This window comes from Anarrhichthys ocellatus, unplaced genomic scaffold (assembly GCF_004355925.1).
Source record: "Anarrhichthys ocellatus isolate YVR2014 unplaced genomic scaffold, GSC_Weel_1.0 scaffold42, whole genome shotgun sequence".
NCBI classification, from domain to species: Eukaryota; Metazoa; Chordata; class Actinopteri; order Perciformes; family Anarhichadidae; genus Anarrhichthys; species Anarrhichthys ocellatus.
In genome coordinates, this window is record NW_022280072.1 from 1,339,976 (window position 1) to 1,355,981 (window position 16,006).

The following is a 16,006-nucleotide window of genomic DNA, read 5'->3' on the forward strand; positions in this document are numbered from 1 at the left end:
ACACACACACACACACACACACACACACACACACACACACACACACAGCCGTTATCCATGCAGCGATAACCTTTGTGATAAATGATCTCCTGAGACGCTATAGATTTCCTCTGGGTGATGTAGGTCTTTGGTGTCTAGGACATGGCAACATTATTATGCTGCACACACACGCACACGCACACACAAATGCACAGAAAGGTGCGCAGACATGAATGCAAATCTCTGACACACCAACCCTCCCACCCTCTCATACACATCATTATACACCAACAAATCCCTGTGCAGCAGCAGAGAGATAAAGAGATGAGTGTTTTCCCCGACAAAACATCTGTCCTTCATAATGAGCAATATGATAACGAGCCAGTGTGACTTCAGACCGCACAGGGAGGCAGAAACACCACACACTGTAAAGTGTTTATTCAGGCCGGTCAAAAAAAGAGAGAGAGGGAACAATAACAGACATTAGGTAGCTGGGCAGGTGGACTGAAAAATGGGAATAAGAGAGACGACAACACGCAAAAAGAAAAGGCAAAGAAAGAACAGTTTAGAAATATTTGTATGCAAACGCACTCAAAGGAAAGGACAGATGCAGTCTGACCTCGAATGATGAGAGAGGAGGGAAAGGAGAGGACTGTATCTGGCTGCAGGCCTGCCCGCTGACGGATTAATGCTGTTAACAATGTTAATTAAACCGCACTCATCTACCAATTAAGCCAAAGGTCTGAACATGTAAATGAGTGATGTGGGAAGGATGACGAGAATAGTCCGATATGATCTATACTTCTGACTAATACTTGCCAAGGCTTCGTGAGCAGTTAAAGGGAAAAAGCTGCAGCTAGAGGTTGTGAATCGATTATGAAACCAAGGACTCAGAGCCCAGTTTGGTCTCTGTACCTACAGTACACATAACACAAATAGACTTAAACCCTTTAATTAAATTCTTATGGGTTTTATTCCTCTAATAAACTGTAACCCCAAGATAACCCCGAGGCTGATTAGTCTGGTGATTGGATTACTCCGACTGTATGTCTGCAAGGGTTAAAAATACTCGTTCGATCAACCTGGTGTTTTGACAAAGCTTTAACAAGGCTGTGGAGGAAAACATCCACAGAACATGTGCAGGGGTTTGATAAGGTTCTTGATCAATACCGACTTAACGATCGCCTCTCCAGGGGGACTTCGTCTCACATTCCAAGGAGACAAGCGTCACAGTTGGAGAGCGGCAGAGGTGGAGGTTTGTGTTTGGATTGACCCAAACACAAACAAAACAGATGAGGAGGAAGCAGAAGTACGTATACGATTGATTTGAAATGGTTTACAGGTTAGAATCCAATAAAACAGGAGGCAAGGACTCGAGGAAACTGGAAGAGAACTGCAAACAGATATGAAGACAAGCTAACAAAGTGCAACGGAACTAGGCTGGTTGATGTTGTGACTGAATTATACGTCTGATAATTTAAAAAAATTACAATTTTCTTTTTAACATTTTAGGTATTTATCACACTACTGTACTGTAAGTGTTCATTTTTCCCATTACCTTGGTTTTAATTATGTTTTTGGGGCGCTATAAAAAAAGTGTGTTTGATGTCACGGTCGACAGCTGTGGTTCTCTCTCGCTAACGAGCTCGGCTCGCGATTGGTTGTGGCGGTGTATGGGCGGGACCTGGATACTGCCACTCCGCCGCTCGTTCACTACTGCGCGGACTCTTGGCTCCAAATTGTGCCACGAAATTTTGAGTTGTGTCTAAAAGGTAAAACCCCCATACACACACACACACACACACACACACACACACACACACACACACACACTTCCCATAGACACCACCATTTTCACTTTCACCTTCCATGATGTGGGAGGACATATACAGTTTGTGACATGATGTGGTGTGAGCGAACAGCCTGAGAAGGATTATGCTCACAGTAGATCAGGTATCTGAGAAATAGCAGGCGGGTTATTGAGTTAGCAGGGAACATCATGTAAGTGGTTTTGGTGATTAGTGATTATTGATGCGCTAAGATTAGTGTGCAGTTCTTCAGTAGCAACAGACAAACCGAGGATGATCCAGGAGACGCTTGTAACACACTCAGCAGACACGCTATCTTAACCCAGTTTCCCTCGGTAGGAGGAAGGACATGCAGAGGCTTCCCCAAACTGTCACTTTCTGTTCTCCCCCTCCTCGTCTCACTTTCAGCGCACTTCCTCAAGTGAACAAATAATCATCAGACGAGAGAGCGAGGCTTTCAGTCTTTGGTTTGTTTCGTCTTTCTTGTTTCCTCATTATTCCTGTTTCTGTCTCTTCCTATTTTTTGTGTCCATAATATGCCCCTTTTTTTGTGTACTGCCATCTGCACTAACAATAAAATAATAATAATATATACATTTTTTGTTTTTACTTTACTCCCATGATGCTTTGCCTCGCTGTAACCCGTCCACTTCCGGCTGGCTACCTGAGGCCGACACTGCGTGCACACTGACGGTAAAAAGAAAGTCATTCTCTCCTTAAATGGAAAACGTATACCTCCTTTAAACTTATGACAGACTGCCGAAAACGATTCAACGAGACGCAGCAGCGAAACGTGTTCCTCGTGCTGCCTTGTGTAGTTTTGAAGCCGCCCTCGTCAAGAAGATTGTCAGGTGTGTTGATAATGTCCAGTCACAGACGGCAGCAGCGTAACGTCCTTGTGCCTTTTTGATTTCTCTCTCTACTTATGTTTCTCTCTGTGAGGCCCGTCACTTCTATCGCTCCATCACTCTCCGTCACCATCTGTGACAGTAGGTCTGCTCCGTCTCATTACTCTGCCAAGCTTGCCTCAGGACAGGTGTGAGGTTTTTTTTTGTGTGTGTGTGTGTGTGTGTGCAGGGAGGTTACTGCCTGTTACCTCTTACAAACATAGCATGCATAGCTGAGTGCTGGAGCAGTGAGTTATTACAGACACAAACAACAGCAAACCGGTCCCTCAGGGTGTTTGGCTCTCACTCACTGTTTTCCTGCACCTTGCACCAACCCAGACTTTGTCCACAGTTCTTGGCTGTGTGCATCTACCGCCTGGTCTCCTCTCAAAGAGAAGCGCGATGAATGCCGGGACAAATCTCTCAAACAACTTTCAACCACAACTTGGTAGGTGTAGCTGAAGTTATAAAAAAAAATGTTCCTTTGCAAAAGGAAGATTGAATGCCAGATTACAACTATTTATTGATCTTTTGATTATTGGCCGATAATTCATACGGAAAATCGATCGGGTACAAGAATTCTGAATTTCACACTGCAAACACCTTTTTTTGTGCTTTGCCAAAGAGCATTTCTGGCTGCATTTGAGAGAGAGTTCACAAATGCCTCGTATAAGCAGAGATAAGAGAAAATAATTTGAGCATTACCGAAGAACACAGAAAGAGGGTGGCAGCCGGGATGATTCACTCTGCGTTCAGTCTCGCCTCACCGTCTGTTTCTCTGTCACTCAGTGTTTTCTCACTCGTCCCATCACTCAGGCTGGGAAACCACTCAGACGTCGTTCTGGCAGGAAGCCCTTGACATTCTCCCTGTTTGTGCCTGTTTCTTTCCCAACGGCACGTCGTTCCTCAGTAAGAAGTGCTTTTCTGTGCTTTGTGAGGCACCTGTTCAAAGATGTCGTTTTGTAAATCTGTCTTTAAAATGTTTTTAAAAGAGCCCAGACTTCATGATTGAGAGTTTGGACAGAGTCTATGCAAGTGTTTGCCAACTTCAGCTAAAATGTACCCTGATTTCAACTTGCCTTAGCACCAATTGCCGTCTACATACAGAGAATTACAACACTCATAAACTCTTTATGTCTCTGCAAGCGCAGCACTATAATAATACCACCAAATTTAAAGGAGACGAGAACCTCAGGAGCTAAACTGAATGCATAAATTAGATTAAGAAAGTCAAAATAAAGAGATAAAGATGAGTGCGTCCTCTCTGCTCCTGCAGCCTGAATGTGTAGTCTGATTCCAGCAGTCTCAGGAAGGTAGTTGCAGCCTTGAAGAATTCACGCTTGCATGCTGCACTGCAGTTTCCATATTCCTGCACCTTAAACAGCACTGCCAACAAAATGCTGCAGCATAAGATGGATACGGGTTGCCCCCCCCCCCACTTTGCCCTGTTGCGACGAGAGTCTGCTCTGAACATTAATCTTTGGCAGCACATTGCTCTCTCAGTTAGTTAGTTACTGTCTGACTGTCGTCTCTGCCCTGTTTTCTCCTCCAGGACAGGACGAACAACATGGTCGAGGATGGATTACTGTACAGGCCTACTGGGCACACACCCAGGGACCAAATGACAGAACGAAAAAAAGAGACGCGAACCAGCCTGGAAGAGGCTCCTAATGACCACAAAGAAAAACAACTACAAGAGATGCAAAAGACTACAGACAGACCAAAAGAACTAGAACTAAAAGAGATGCAAAACAGCTGCAAAGTGACCACAAACGACTACAACTACAAAGAGAGTCAAAATGACACACAAAACAACTATACAGAGACTCAAAGGAACTAGAAAGAGACTTAAACGACTTCAAAGTGACTCAAAACAACCACACAGACTTGCTATATGACTACAGAAAGGGGCAAAGCAACCAAAACAACTACTACAAAGAGACTCAAAAAGACCAAAGAGATACAAAACCACTGTCCGATAAGGAACGACTACAAAGGGACAGAGGCTAAACAACTGTAGTGGAGGTGGTGGGGCCCCATGTCTGTGCCCAGGGGCCCACTGCCTCATAATCAGCCCACAAACACGGTGGTCAACTGTCTGTCCTCACAGTGCTTAGACGCATTGTGTGTCTGCTGTGCGAGACGTCACTGTGTTATGGTAATATCACCAGGGCTGGGACACTATGCGGGGCGCGTCCTGAAGCTCGCCACTGACCGGACACAAAGCCCCGCGGCTCTGTGACACACCGCAGGCCGGAGGCCGTGAGGACAGAAATAGTACCGAAAGAAATAAACAGCAGCAATCAGAGGAATATACACACTTACTTACTTACTTGCTCACAGATACAGGGGAACACGCACAGAAGCACAAGCAGAGCCTTCAAGGTAAATGGGGACCTGAATGTTTTTCTTCTTCTTTATCTAAAGGAGAATGCACAGTGTTTGTGTGTGTGTTTGTGTGTGTGCGTGTGTGTGTGTGTGTGTGTGCGTGTGAGTCGCTGCCACTGCTCTCGGTGCGACACGGCCTCCGTGTCAAATCATCCGCTGGATGCTTTCCAGCGCTGACACACTGACAAGCGAGCGGGACTCATCGCCTCCCTGGAGGAGGGGCTATCGTGTACATCGAAGACGCCACCGAAAGAAACATCACTGACTCTTTGATGAACTCCGCTCTGTTCCCCCCCCGACTCTGCCGCTCGACACACAAAAAGAGCGACGAGCAGCGGAATAACAATCGTTTCTCAGGCTGGGGAGTGCAAAGCACATCAGCAGACGCCGGCGGTCTACCCAGCAGTTAAACTGGTTCAATTTATCCATTTCACGCACATGCACGCATGTACACAGTATGTTCACATCACACACGTGCTGACGATCAGAGCTGCGAGGCAGAGAGCCCGGTCCTGTGAACTGCGAACAGAGCTATTTATAAGCGGATTAATTATGTCAATGCTTATGGTAATCAGTGTGGTGGTGGTCTCATGTAGAGGGGGAGGTGGAGGGTATACACGCAGGAGCTCAAGCAATCGCTCCTGTGCAGGCGCTCTGCACCTAACCTTGACCTCTGACCTTGCTGTGGATGCTGGCTTCCCGATAATAGGATCTGATGAGGTTTTTATTTGTGGCCACATACGATCATAACGGGCAGATTTGGTGTTTTGCAGGTCAGAAGGCGTCCGGACGTTGAGGTTACCAGCGATCCACGAGCACAAAGCCGTTTATGCCCAACGCGTTGTTTGTTGCAAGAGGTCAACGAGTCTTCCCGGCAAAACGCCATAAACCAAACTCTAGAACACCAAGTGGTGAACTTACTGTCAACTCATAGCTCATATTCATGCACATACTTTATTTTCTTTATATAGTCCCTGTAAATAAAATGAGTCAAGGGGGTGACTCAAATAGCCGAGTGGTAATAGGACGCATACCATGTGGGCGCAAATGCTCAGAGCAGCGAGTCGGTTTGATTCCGGGCTGGCCAGATCTTTTTTTGCATTCCACTATTTTCTATCCTCACATTTCCTGTCTCTCTACACGATCACTATCACATAAAGGCCTAACGAGTCATTTAAAAATAAGAAATAAAAGAGCTAAGCGTTAAATGTCTTATAATGAAACAAAGTTTTGATATCCTGAAACAATTTTATTCAGCTGGCAAATGATCTATTAAAATGTAGATTCTTATTTTTAATCGCCTGCTTTTAAAGCATTTAAAAACAAATTGTCCGTCTTTCTAATTCATTATTTTAATTCTTAATTTAAGTCATTTGCTTTTAATCCTCACTAACAGGCGCCTAGTGACAGTAAATCAGAGGTGCGCGACCACACGCTCGGACAGCTATCCTTCGCTCTTTACGCACAATATGTGATAAAGTCATTTTTGAGTCGCGCCACCAGGGACACAACATCTTAATGAAGCCATTCCAGCGACGCAGCAGGGAGCCCAACACGACAGCGCTGCGTGAGAACAACTCATTATGGAAAATTAAACAAGCCTAATTACGTGATCCGGCAAGGTACTAAATGAGCCAATCAAATACATGAGAGTGCACACTCTTGGAAGGTTAACTTCTACAGTTTAACTCGCGATCGTTGCAGCAAAATCCCGTCTCGTCTATAATAAACACCCACCAACGCAGTCCCTCTTGTTGTGGCTCATATTTCAGGTCCTAAAACATGTGGAAACATATTTGTCTTATGAAGCTATGTCTTTCTTTGGATATGAGACTTTATGAGGTCATACTATGATCTGTCTCCCCAATTTGAACTTCTCTTATGTCATATCATACAATAATATTTGTCACATTGCCCATCTTACCTTTTCAAAACAAAACATTTATATTTTAGTTTCTGATTTGGGGGTTTTTGACACATATTGCTTGTGTCATTTTAAGGACATTTGTGCCAATGACGAATGTGATTATTGTCTCGGTTGTTTGGGATTTGGCTCCACATTTGATTAGTTGTTGTAGCGTTTGCTTTTAGTTCCTCGTCGTTGCTGTTTCACATTGTGAACTTGACACCTGACGAAGGTCCGTGACCGAAACATAATGAACTCTGTGGTGTCAGTGTGCAGGAACTCAACCCTCTCTTTCACAGGATCTGCTTCAACAACCAGATGTGCATTTATCAACATTTAGTTTGAAACATAGACATTAAAATAAATGCTTATAGTGTGGACATGTTACAAACTCAACTATATTTTACAGGCGACTGCTTACTGGACGTCTACGATATAAGATGTCCGACTTTTTAGGCCCCTCCCCTCTTGGCGAAGCTCCAGCACCTCGCCGTTTAAACGCACCATACCGGGGGTTTGGCTAGGACTAAGAATAGCTGACCTTTTCTCCATCACATCCACCACAGACCTGAACGACACACGCCTTCTGATTCCTCTCCTCTCAAATACGGCATTAGTCAGATTACAGCCACCCTCCTTTCCATCATTTCTCCATTAGATCCCTTCTTCCTCTGGCGGAGGATCAGTGGAGGGAGAGAGAGAGAGAGAGTGAAGGTCAGATAGCAACAGCTCTCTCTCTCTCTCTCCTCTTCCCTCTATCGCTCTTCTTATCAGTCGTCCTCTCTTTATCACCTCACACTTTTCATTCCCACTCTGGCACGCTTAACATTTATTCTCCCTTCAGCCTTTATCACCCTATTTCCCTTCTTCTTCTTCTTCTTCTTCTTCTACGTCCTTCCATTTCTCTCAGTTTTGCTCCGTCATCTTTGCACTCTCCCCTTCCCTTTTCCAATTGTATTCTCTTGGCCCGCATATTAGTTGGACACACACACACACACACACACACACACACACTGTCTCACACACCTGAGCGACCTCGCCTCCGTGCCTCAGGTGATCACATCACAAACACACCCACACGAGCATCTCATCAATCTTGGTTTCGGAAATAAAATGCACAGAGACCTAAAAAACATACGCAGGCCACACCACACAAGTAGGCCAGCTGAATTTGATCCGCTTCTCCGCACCAGATGGGTCCGAGGAATCGTTCCAGCTGATAAATAATGTATCATCTACCTGTATTAAACTGAATCGATGCCTCCTTGTCATAATAAATGCTTTAACGGATTGGAGTGACAGATCCGGGGCGCAGACGATCCTTTTGTCTTCTCTCTCACTCTCTGCATCTCTCTGTTGCAAAAGTCCGTCTTAATCTGTTTGCCCAGTTTTTTTTTTTCCGTCTTTTCCGTCCTCTATTCTTTCGTCCTCTGATCTCATCTCTCAAGTCATCAAAGATTCGCTTTCATTTCGGATGAATCAAGTTCAATTGGCGTAAAAACCTCTAATTCCTCCCGGTCGCTGAACCCGTGGCCCTCTTCTCTTTCTCTTTTTATGAATATTTAACTCTTGCCCCGTGCGTGGCCCTCCGCTTTGGCTCTTTGCCTCTGGGTTTGTGAGCTGTCCAGGCCACCGACGAGCAGCCAGAAATACTCCCCCCCGCCCCCAAAAACACAGTCATAACACCACCAACTCTGCCAGCCACTTACATTCTGTACATTTAGCTGAAGCGCTGGTCAAAAACGACCTACAGTGAGTACGGCAGGTCATTCGACAAGCGGAAATTCTATTACGACAAGGGAGGAAACGTAGGTGCGCTCCCCGCGCACGGAGAATTGATGTTGGAGAATATTGTGGTTTGATGTATAACTGTAACTCTCAATCACAAACATCACCATCCAGGCAAGGTCAAAGAAGGCTGAATGCCAACCAGCAGCATATAAATGAACTACAAGGAGCTCCGACAGTTAATACTCTGTCACATGTGAGTGTTCAGAGACACAGTTACATTCACAAAACTCCAAAGGAGCCAAATGGACTGCATCCAAACAAACTGCAAAGTGCTAAACACCTAAATTCTTTAGTATGCCGGGGATCTGGTCATGGAGATCTTGACACAGACAAACGGTACTGTGATGTGAAACTATTGCTTGAATGCAAAGTGTCGAGGAGACACAGAGCAAACATTATCACTCATTTGAAGTCGTGTTTTTGGCCACCTGGCAAATACAAGTCAAATATTTTCTCTCCTTTAGCTCTGTTTTTGGTCTCCACCAACTCCTGAGTGAAATATCTGGCTCTCTAGCTGCTAAATGTTGCTCTATGTGCACCAGCGAGTCCCTCACTGTGTTTCTGTCTGCTGTTTGGAGCTGAGCAGATAGTGTACGGGAGCTTTTAAGAGCTTTTTTCTCTGAAAACAGCTCCATGAAAGTGGTGAGAGAACCAGTCAGATTGCAGCCGGACAGCTAAATAATAGGCTTTGAGGAGAGCTGCATATTCAGAGGATGATTCTCACCTCTTTCACATCGTCACATTGTTTTTACATTGTCATTTGATAGATTGTTATTATAAAAAATATTTGTTATGGCAAGCAGGCAATTCCCTTTTTAACAGGGAGGACAGACCTGGTTCGTTTCGTTCCCCCAGGATTGGCGAACTTCCCCCACGAACGACACGTTTGCCTCTATATTTGTTATTATATATAGAATATATAGAATATTATAGATCCAAGACGAAGCTGACAGAAAGGCGAAACTCAGAGAAAATGTCTAAATTACTTCAGCACCAGGGACAGTACCATGAATTTGTCATCACAGGTAGTTAGTCTGATATTTACATTGACGTTGAGTCGCTGTTGAAGTGTTGCTCAAGCACTCGTTGACGTAGTTTATGTCATTAAATAGCACTGGGAACTGGCTAACTGCATTTTTTTAGCCGGAACAGAACAGGGTGAAACACTGAGCTTTGCTTAAAGCTCAGTGTTTAGCTTCCATTGACTTGTAGCCTGGTGCTGTATTGCTCGTAGTGTCAACGCAGCATAAGTCTGTCTGCACACATTATCATTCTGGTAAAGGGGGAATAAGCCGGCTCGTTTGTGTTTCTTTAAACTAAAACGCAGTCGTCTCAGAAGGTGAACCTTAACTTTCATTTCAACATCATTTGTCTCACTAAAGAAATCTGTCAACATTTGTTGACGTCCTGCAGTTCAGGCAGATGTGACATTGCAGCAACAGTCCAGGGGGGAAAACACATACAACCAGCATACCAAGAGGCACCGACCTCCACCAGCTCAGAGAGAACCCACTGAATGTCCTATTCAGATCAATGTGTCTTTGACTTTTCTGCGCTTTCTCTGTCCTCTCCACTCTGTCTATCTCGTGCTTTCTCACTTCCTCCCTCATACGACTTAAACGCACCTGCTAAGCTCGCTGCTTCCCTGAAGAGCCACACGATGACTTTGAAGGCACAGAGAGTCAAGCAACGACATCAACCTTTCTCAGTGACACGTGCCAGACAAAGAGAAACTTACTTAAACACGACAGCAAACACAAGACAATGCTGTAATAAGACATTACAACTGGAACTACAACTGAAAGCAAATAAACTCAATCAGAAGATCGTTCCAGCAATAATCAAAGTGCTTATTAAAACCTAGGCAATCAGCAGTGATATTAAAGAGTCCTAAATGAGCTACAGTGTAAAGACTGGTAGCACACACACACACACACACACACACACACACACACACACACACACACTTGCATGCACCTGATTCACATTCAAACTGAGAGGCAGCGACAGCTGGAATCTCTGTACATCAGACTCACAACCCTGCAGTCAGATCGGAGGGCATTCATGACCACACAAACACTCGACATGCCCTCACACACTCACACACACACACACACACACTCACTCACTTGACCCCATTCACTCCGTTAAACCGGTTCCCGGAGTTGTTTATGAGTGCCACATCGCACATCGATACGTGATTTATCGTGAGTCTGAGAGACGGAGCGTGTCTTAACAGTGAAGTGTGTTCCTGAGGGGTTTACAGTCCCAACTCCTCTGGTCACGTTTAGAACTTTTAAAGTGTATAGTGATGGTAAAAAAACAGCTGCGATTTTATAGTTATTAGCAACCTCCAATTCTGTCAAGTGAAGTGCCTTAAACTTGCATTCTGTCTAATGTCCATCAGGGGGCGACTCCTGCTACCGCAGCGTTGTCCGGTCTGAGAGTTGTCGGTGTTTTCGTCTTAAAACTTTAACCCTTTCACAGTTTGTTTACAGGTCATGAAAGTTCATTGTAGCATCTTTTGTCGCCTAAAAATTTCATTCAGCGTTCGGTTGGACTTAGCTCCACCCTCTCGTGTCACTTCTGGTGGCAGAAAAAAACCAAGATGGCGGCGGCCATAATGACAAAAACTCGAGGCTTCCAAACCGTAGTCCACAAACCAGTGGGTGACGTCACGGTGACTACGTCCACTTCTTATATACACAGTCTATGATTATCAGCTGTGACTCAAACAGGACAAAGCGAAACAATAAGCTGCCGGTGTGTTGTGTCACTTACGATTCAAAAGCCCTTCTCTTAGAACATTTTCCTTTTATACAGAAATGTGTTTGTGTAAGTACTGGGCTTCTAGTGGTATGAACAGCAGAGCAGAGTGCGTGCAGTGTGTGTGTGTGTGTGTGTGTGTGTGTGTGTGTGCCAGTTCTTGAGCGTACTTCAGTGCAGTGTGAAAGTAAAGGTGGATAACTACTTTGGGGAGCTGCTGTCTTCAAGTGGCCTTCCATCTCAAGCCCCTCGTCTCCTTACAGTAATCTCATTCCTGTTTCCCACAAGCCCCGGCCTTAGGGTCTCCTCTCCTCCAGATCACACACTGACTCACACACACTTGACTGTAGTGAGTCACACACACACACACACACACACACACACCACACGAACACGCTGTCCTTAACGGGAGCATAGGAGTCCAGCTTTTTTGAGCATCATCATTAACCATCTGGACTGAAGGGCCAAAGCATATGACGGTGGGAGCGCCAGCGCACACACAGGTACACGCCGTGTGTGTGTGTGTGTGTGTGTGTGTGTTTGTACAAGTGTGCAGATGGGAGAGGCTAGCCATAAAGAGAAGGGAAAAAAACAGGTACAAAAGGACAAAATCATCCTCTCAGCGTTATCTCGCGCCTTTAGGACCCAGAGAGGCAATGCAGTAAGATCAATGTGATGTTCTCAAACATTGTTTCAAGACCAGTTCACCTTCTGAGGACTGAGCTCAATTAACTTCTACCAGCAAAGCATCATCCTCCTGTTTAGGAAATAGACGGCTAAGGTGGCTGTTTCCAAGTAAGCGTAACACAAGTGTGCTGATTCGTTGGGTTAAACTCGAAACATTATTGAGACGTGAAGGGCGGATTGTGTTGCGGAGGGACAGAAATCTTCGGATTGCTCTGACTCTGAGGTCAAACCATTAGCTCTGGAGTCCGAGTGTGTGTGTGTGTGTGTGTAGCGGAGAGAGAGAGAGAGAGAGAGAGAGTCTGCATCTGACTCTGCAACTCAACGTGTGGCCATGCATACATATGCACAAACTAAAAGGGGAGGGGAGCCATAAGTGGCCCACCGTCGCTGGGGACGAGTTGACCAAGCGCCCACAATCACATTATCTAAAATGAGCCGTTGTAACAATAACAAACGATGAGACCTTGGAGCGTCTCTGGCTCGTACAGGCGTATAGCAGAGGAACAGAGGATCCCCGCTTCCAGGGATCACCTGCAGGAGGTCAGACGGCTGACACCTGAACATGAACAGGCCTCGTTTTACACGCCACTTTTTGGAATGTGGTCTTTTAAGAAAATAACTCTAATTTTTGATAGTTTATAGTGTGTGTGTGTGTGTGTGTGTGTGTGACACTGACATATATGTGTTGACTTCATCCATCCTCACCTTGGAACTTGAAGCCCTCGATCTGCACCCAGAGGCAGAGGTCCTCCGTGTCACAGTCGCAGCTCCACGGGTTCCCGCTGAGCCCTAGGGACCGCAGAGTGGGCAGGGCGATCAGGCTGCTGATGTTGAGGGCCGTCAGGTTGTTCCGGCTCACGTCCAGCACCTGCAGAGCCATGTTCTCCGAGAAGGCGTCCGGGTGGATCTCCCCGAGACTCGGGTTGTCCGTCAGCCGCAGCATCACCAGGGACGCCAGGGGCCCGAAAGTCCGGTCCTCGATCTGCAGCAGCGTGTTGAACGACATGTCCAGGTAGGCGAGTTTCCGCAAATTCCCGAATGTGGACTCGGAGATCTCGGTCAGGGAGTTGTTGCTGCAGTCCAGATAGACCAGATCGGACAGGTAGTTGAGCTGCAGCGCCGGAAGGTCCCCGATGCGGTTGTTGGAGATGATGAGCTGCCGGGTCGCCAGGGGCAGGTCGTTGGGGAACAGGGTGAGCTCCTGCCCGGCGCACTGGACCACCAGCTGGTCGTCGCACACGCATCTGTCGGGGCAGCCGGCCGTGAGAGCCGGAGACGGGGTCACCCCCATCACGAAGACAAAGAGGAAGAGGAGCCGGAGGGACTGGGCGCTGGGCTCGGGCAAGAGACGCATGACGAGGCCACCCAGAGCGTCATGAACTCGGGCTGAGCTGGACCAGGACTCCCCGGCGCTCTCCGGGCATCCTGCATGGGTGTGCGGAGCTGAGAGAGAGGCGAGGGGGCTGCTCGGAGTGTCTGGCTGTCGCTGCCTGGAAGCCCGGCTGCTGTTTATATCCAGCCTCTCTTTCTCTCTCTCTCAGAAAGACTATCGGTCAGTCACTCACACGCGCTCTGGCGCGCGACGCTCGTCGCCACGAGACATTTTTCTTTTTTTCTTTCTTTCAGAAGGTGACCGAGAGACGCTTCTCGCTCCGTGGGTGAGGATCGCGCAGCTTACCGGACTTTGTCCCGCGTGTGAAGACCACAGAGAGCTCTGGATGTTGTCGGTGACTCATCTTTGTGAATGAGTTGTCTCCTGCAGAGTGCGTTGTTTATTTACTTTCCAAACAAATGCCATGACAAAAGAATCCAAAAATCCTGGATGGAGACTCCCCGCTGTATGTCCTTGACTGTGTTAGTCTGTGTGTGTGTGTGTGTGTGTGTGTGTGTGTGTGTGTCGTTCACTGCTGGCCGGCACACGAGTCGCGAGATGGAGAGAGTTGCGCGTGCTTCTACTCCTGAGCTCAGACCGCTTCTGTGCTCTGACTCTCCGCTGCGCTGTGGTGATCCCACTCTCCCCCCTACCGCCCCCTGCGCTCCGCCTCCCTGTGCGCACCGCACACACTCTGCAGCTCTGCACACACACGCGCACACACGTGCGTGCTTTGTGTTTGTGTTGCGCGTGAGTTGGCGCTGGTTTGATTGCAATGGTGACGTCAGCAGGCGGCGCTCTTCTTGCTGAGAAAACCAGGCGTCCAGAGGAACTCAAAGTAATGAGAAGACAGGTCTCTCTCTCTCTCTCTCTCTCTCTCTCTCTCTCTCTCTCTCTCTCTCACTCTGTGTGCACGCGCGCAGCATCCTCTATTTAACAGGCCTATCTTATCCCATGTGGCCCAGTGTCTCCTCATTCTGTCCCCCCAATGTCTTGTTGACATCAAATTGGATTATTGTGTGTGCTCGTTTTTCTTTTTTTTGGCATACTTAAATATTTTATTTGGGAAGTCACACATTCAGGCGTCCACATTTTGCTGCCAACGTCTCATTACTGTGTCATTCAATGGAACAAAAGCAGTTAAAGGTAGACTTTGGAATAATATGACGGATTCATTTAAGATGTATTACATTTGAATGCTAAATGGCGTGATAGTTGCCATCACAACCATAGATTTGTCGTGCTGGTATGTTCCTTTGAGTGCCATGGATATGAATAAATAATGAATGATTAGCTGTAATTAAAGTCATTGGTAAAGAGACTTCAATATTCTAATAATTAGTATAATTACTGATCATTTACGAGCAGCTACTCCTTTTTGGATGCAATATGAATGCATTTTTTAAGAGTGCTTTCTTCAAGGGCCAAACAGATGTCACTGTAGCATCATTACAGCCAATGAATGAAAGGTTTTATCCTGTTTCCCAGATGTTGTGTAATTCAGACTTAAAGGGAAAGCTCGACATATTTCTTTCTTATCTTAGCACAAACACCAGCACCTCTAACGTTCACTAATCAACACGTTATATCTCGTTTATTTAATTGGTAAAACGACAAAATGATGCTTTACAGAGGGTTGTGACTGTTTCTGCAGCTACATTTTCACTGTACAGATATCAAAGTGGTATCTATTATTTCATCAAGTGAATTTCCCAAAATGTCAAACTATTCCTTTAAAGCTTCCAGCCAGCATGGGCTCAGTACTCCCCTAAGTGGAGGTTGTTAAATGATTATCGGGGTAGGAAATAATTCAATTAAATTAAGTTTATTTATTGTATATTCAAATGAAACAATGTGAGAAAATAAGTCTTTAATTGAAGTTGTTATAAGTCATTGTCAAGCAAACTGAAATTCAGGGTTCACAAGAAGAAAACTTTTATGACTAAGTAAACAAAACAATGTGAGCTTATAATATAAAACAGACGAAGAGCGAATGGATAACATGTTAGTGTTATGGCACTGACGGCCCTTTGTGCCGCTCTTCATGTAACATATATATCTGCACCACCACTGAAGGAAAGCTCCGCCGAGTGCAGAGCAGCCTGGAGGGCGAGAACGAACACCTTTCTGATCCCTCTGTCGTGGACTTTGCTGTCTAAATGGCCTCTCCGGATCGTGTTCTCAGAATCATTAACGTGACTTTCCTCCCTGACTGACTGCTCCAAACGGTGTCAGCTTCCAGAGGTGCTTGTGTATTCCCATGTTAGTGTGTGTGTGTGTGTCGCAGTTACATGCTATTTGGAGGCCTTGTGTTTGTAAGGTTGTGTGTGTGTGCACTTTGTGTTGTTTTTGTCTGCTCGGATGTTTCCTTGCGAGTGTGTGTGTGTGTGTGTGTGTGTGTGTGTGTGTGTGTGTGTGTGTG

General features: G+C 46.0%; 1 protein-coding gene across 1 annotated transcript; it reads right to left on the reverse strand.

Annotated features, from left to right (window-relative positions):
• Positions 1 to 12,247: 12,247 nt before the first annotated feature.
• Positions 12,248 to 14,175, reverse strand: lrrc52 (leucine rich repeat containing 52). Its single transcript, XM_031868216.1, has one exon. The coding sequence runs from the start codon at positions 13,564 to 13,566 to the stop codon at positions 12,904 to 12,906; it is 663 nt and encodes a 220-aa protein (XP_031724076.1). The 5' UTR covers positions 13,567 to 14,175; the 3' UTR covers positions 12,248 to 12,903.
• Positions 14,176 to 16,006: the final 1,831 nt, after the last annotated feature.

Bases quoted from the DNA above. Each gene is read 5' to 3' on its own strand.
- lrrc52 (XM_031868216.1), bottom strand. From the start codon at position 13,566: ATGCGTCTCTTGCCCGAGCCCAGCGCCCAGTCCCTCCGGCTCCTCTTC.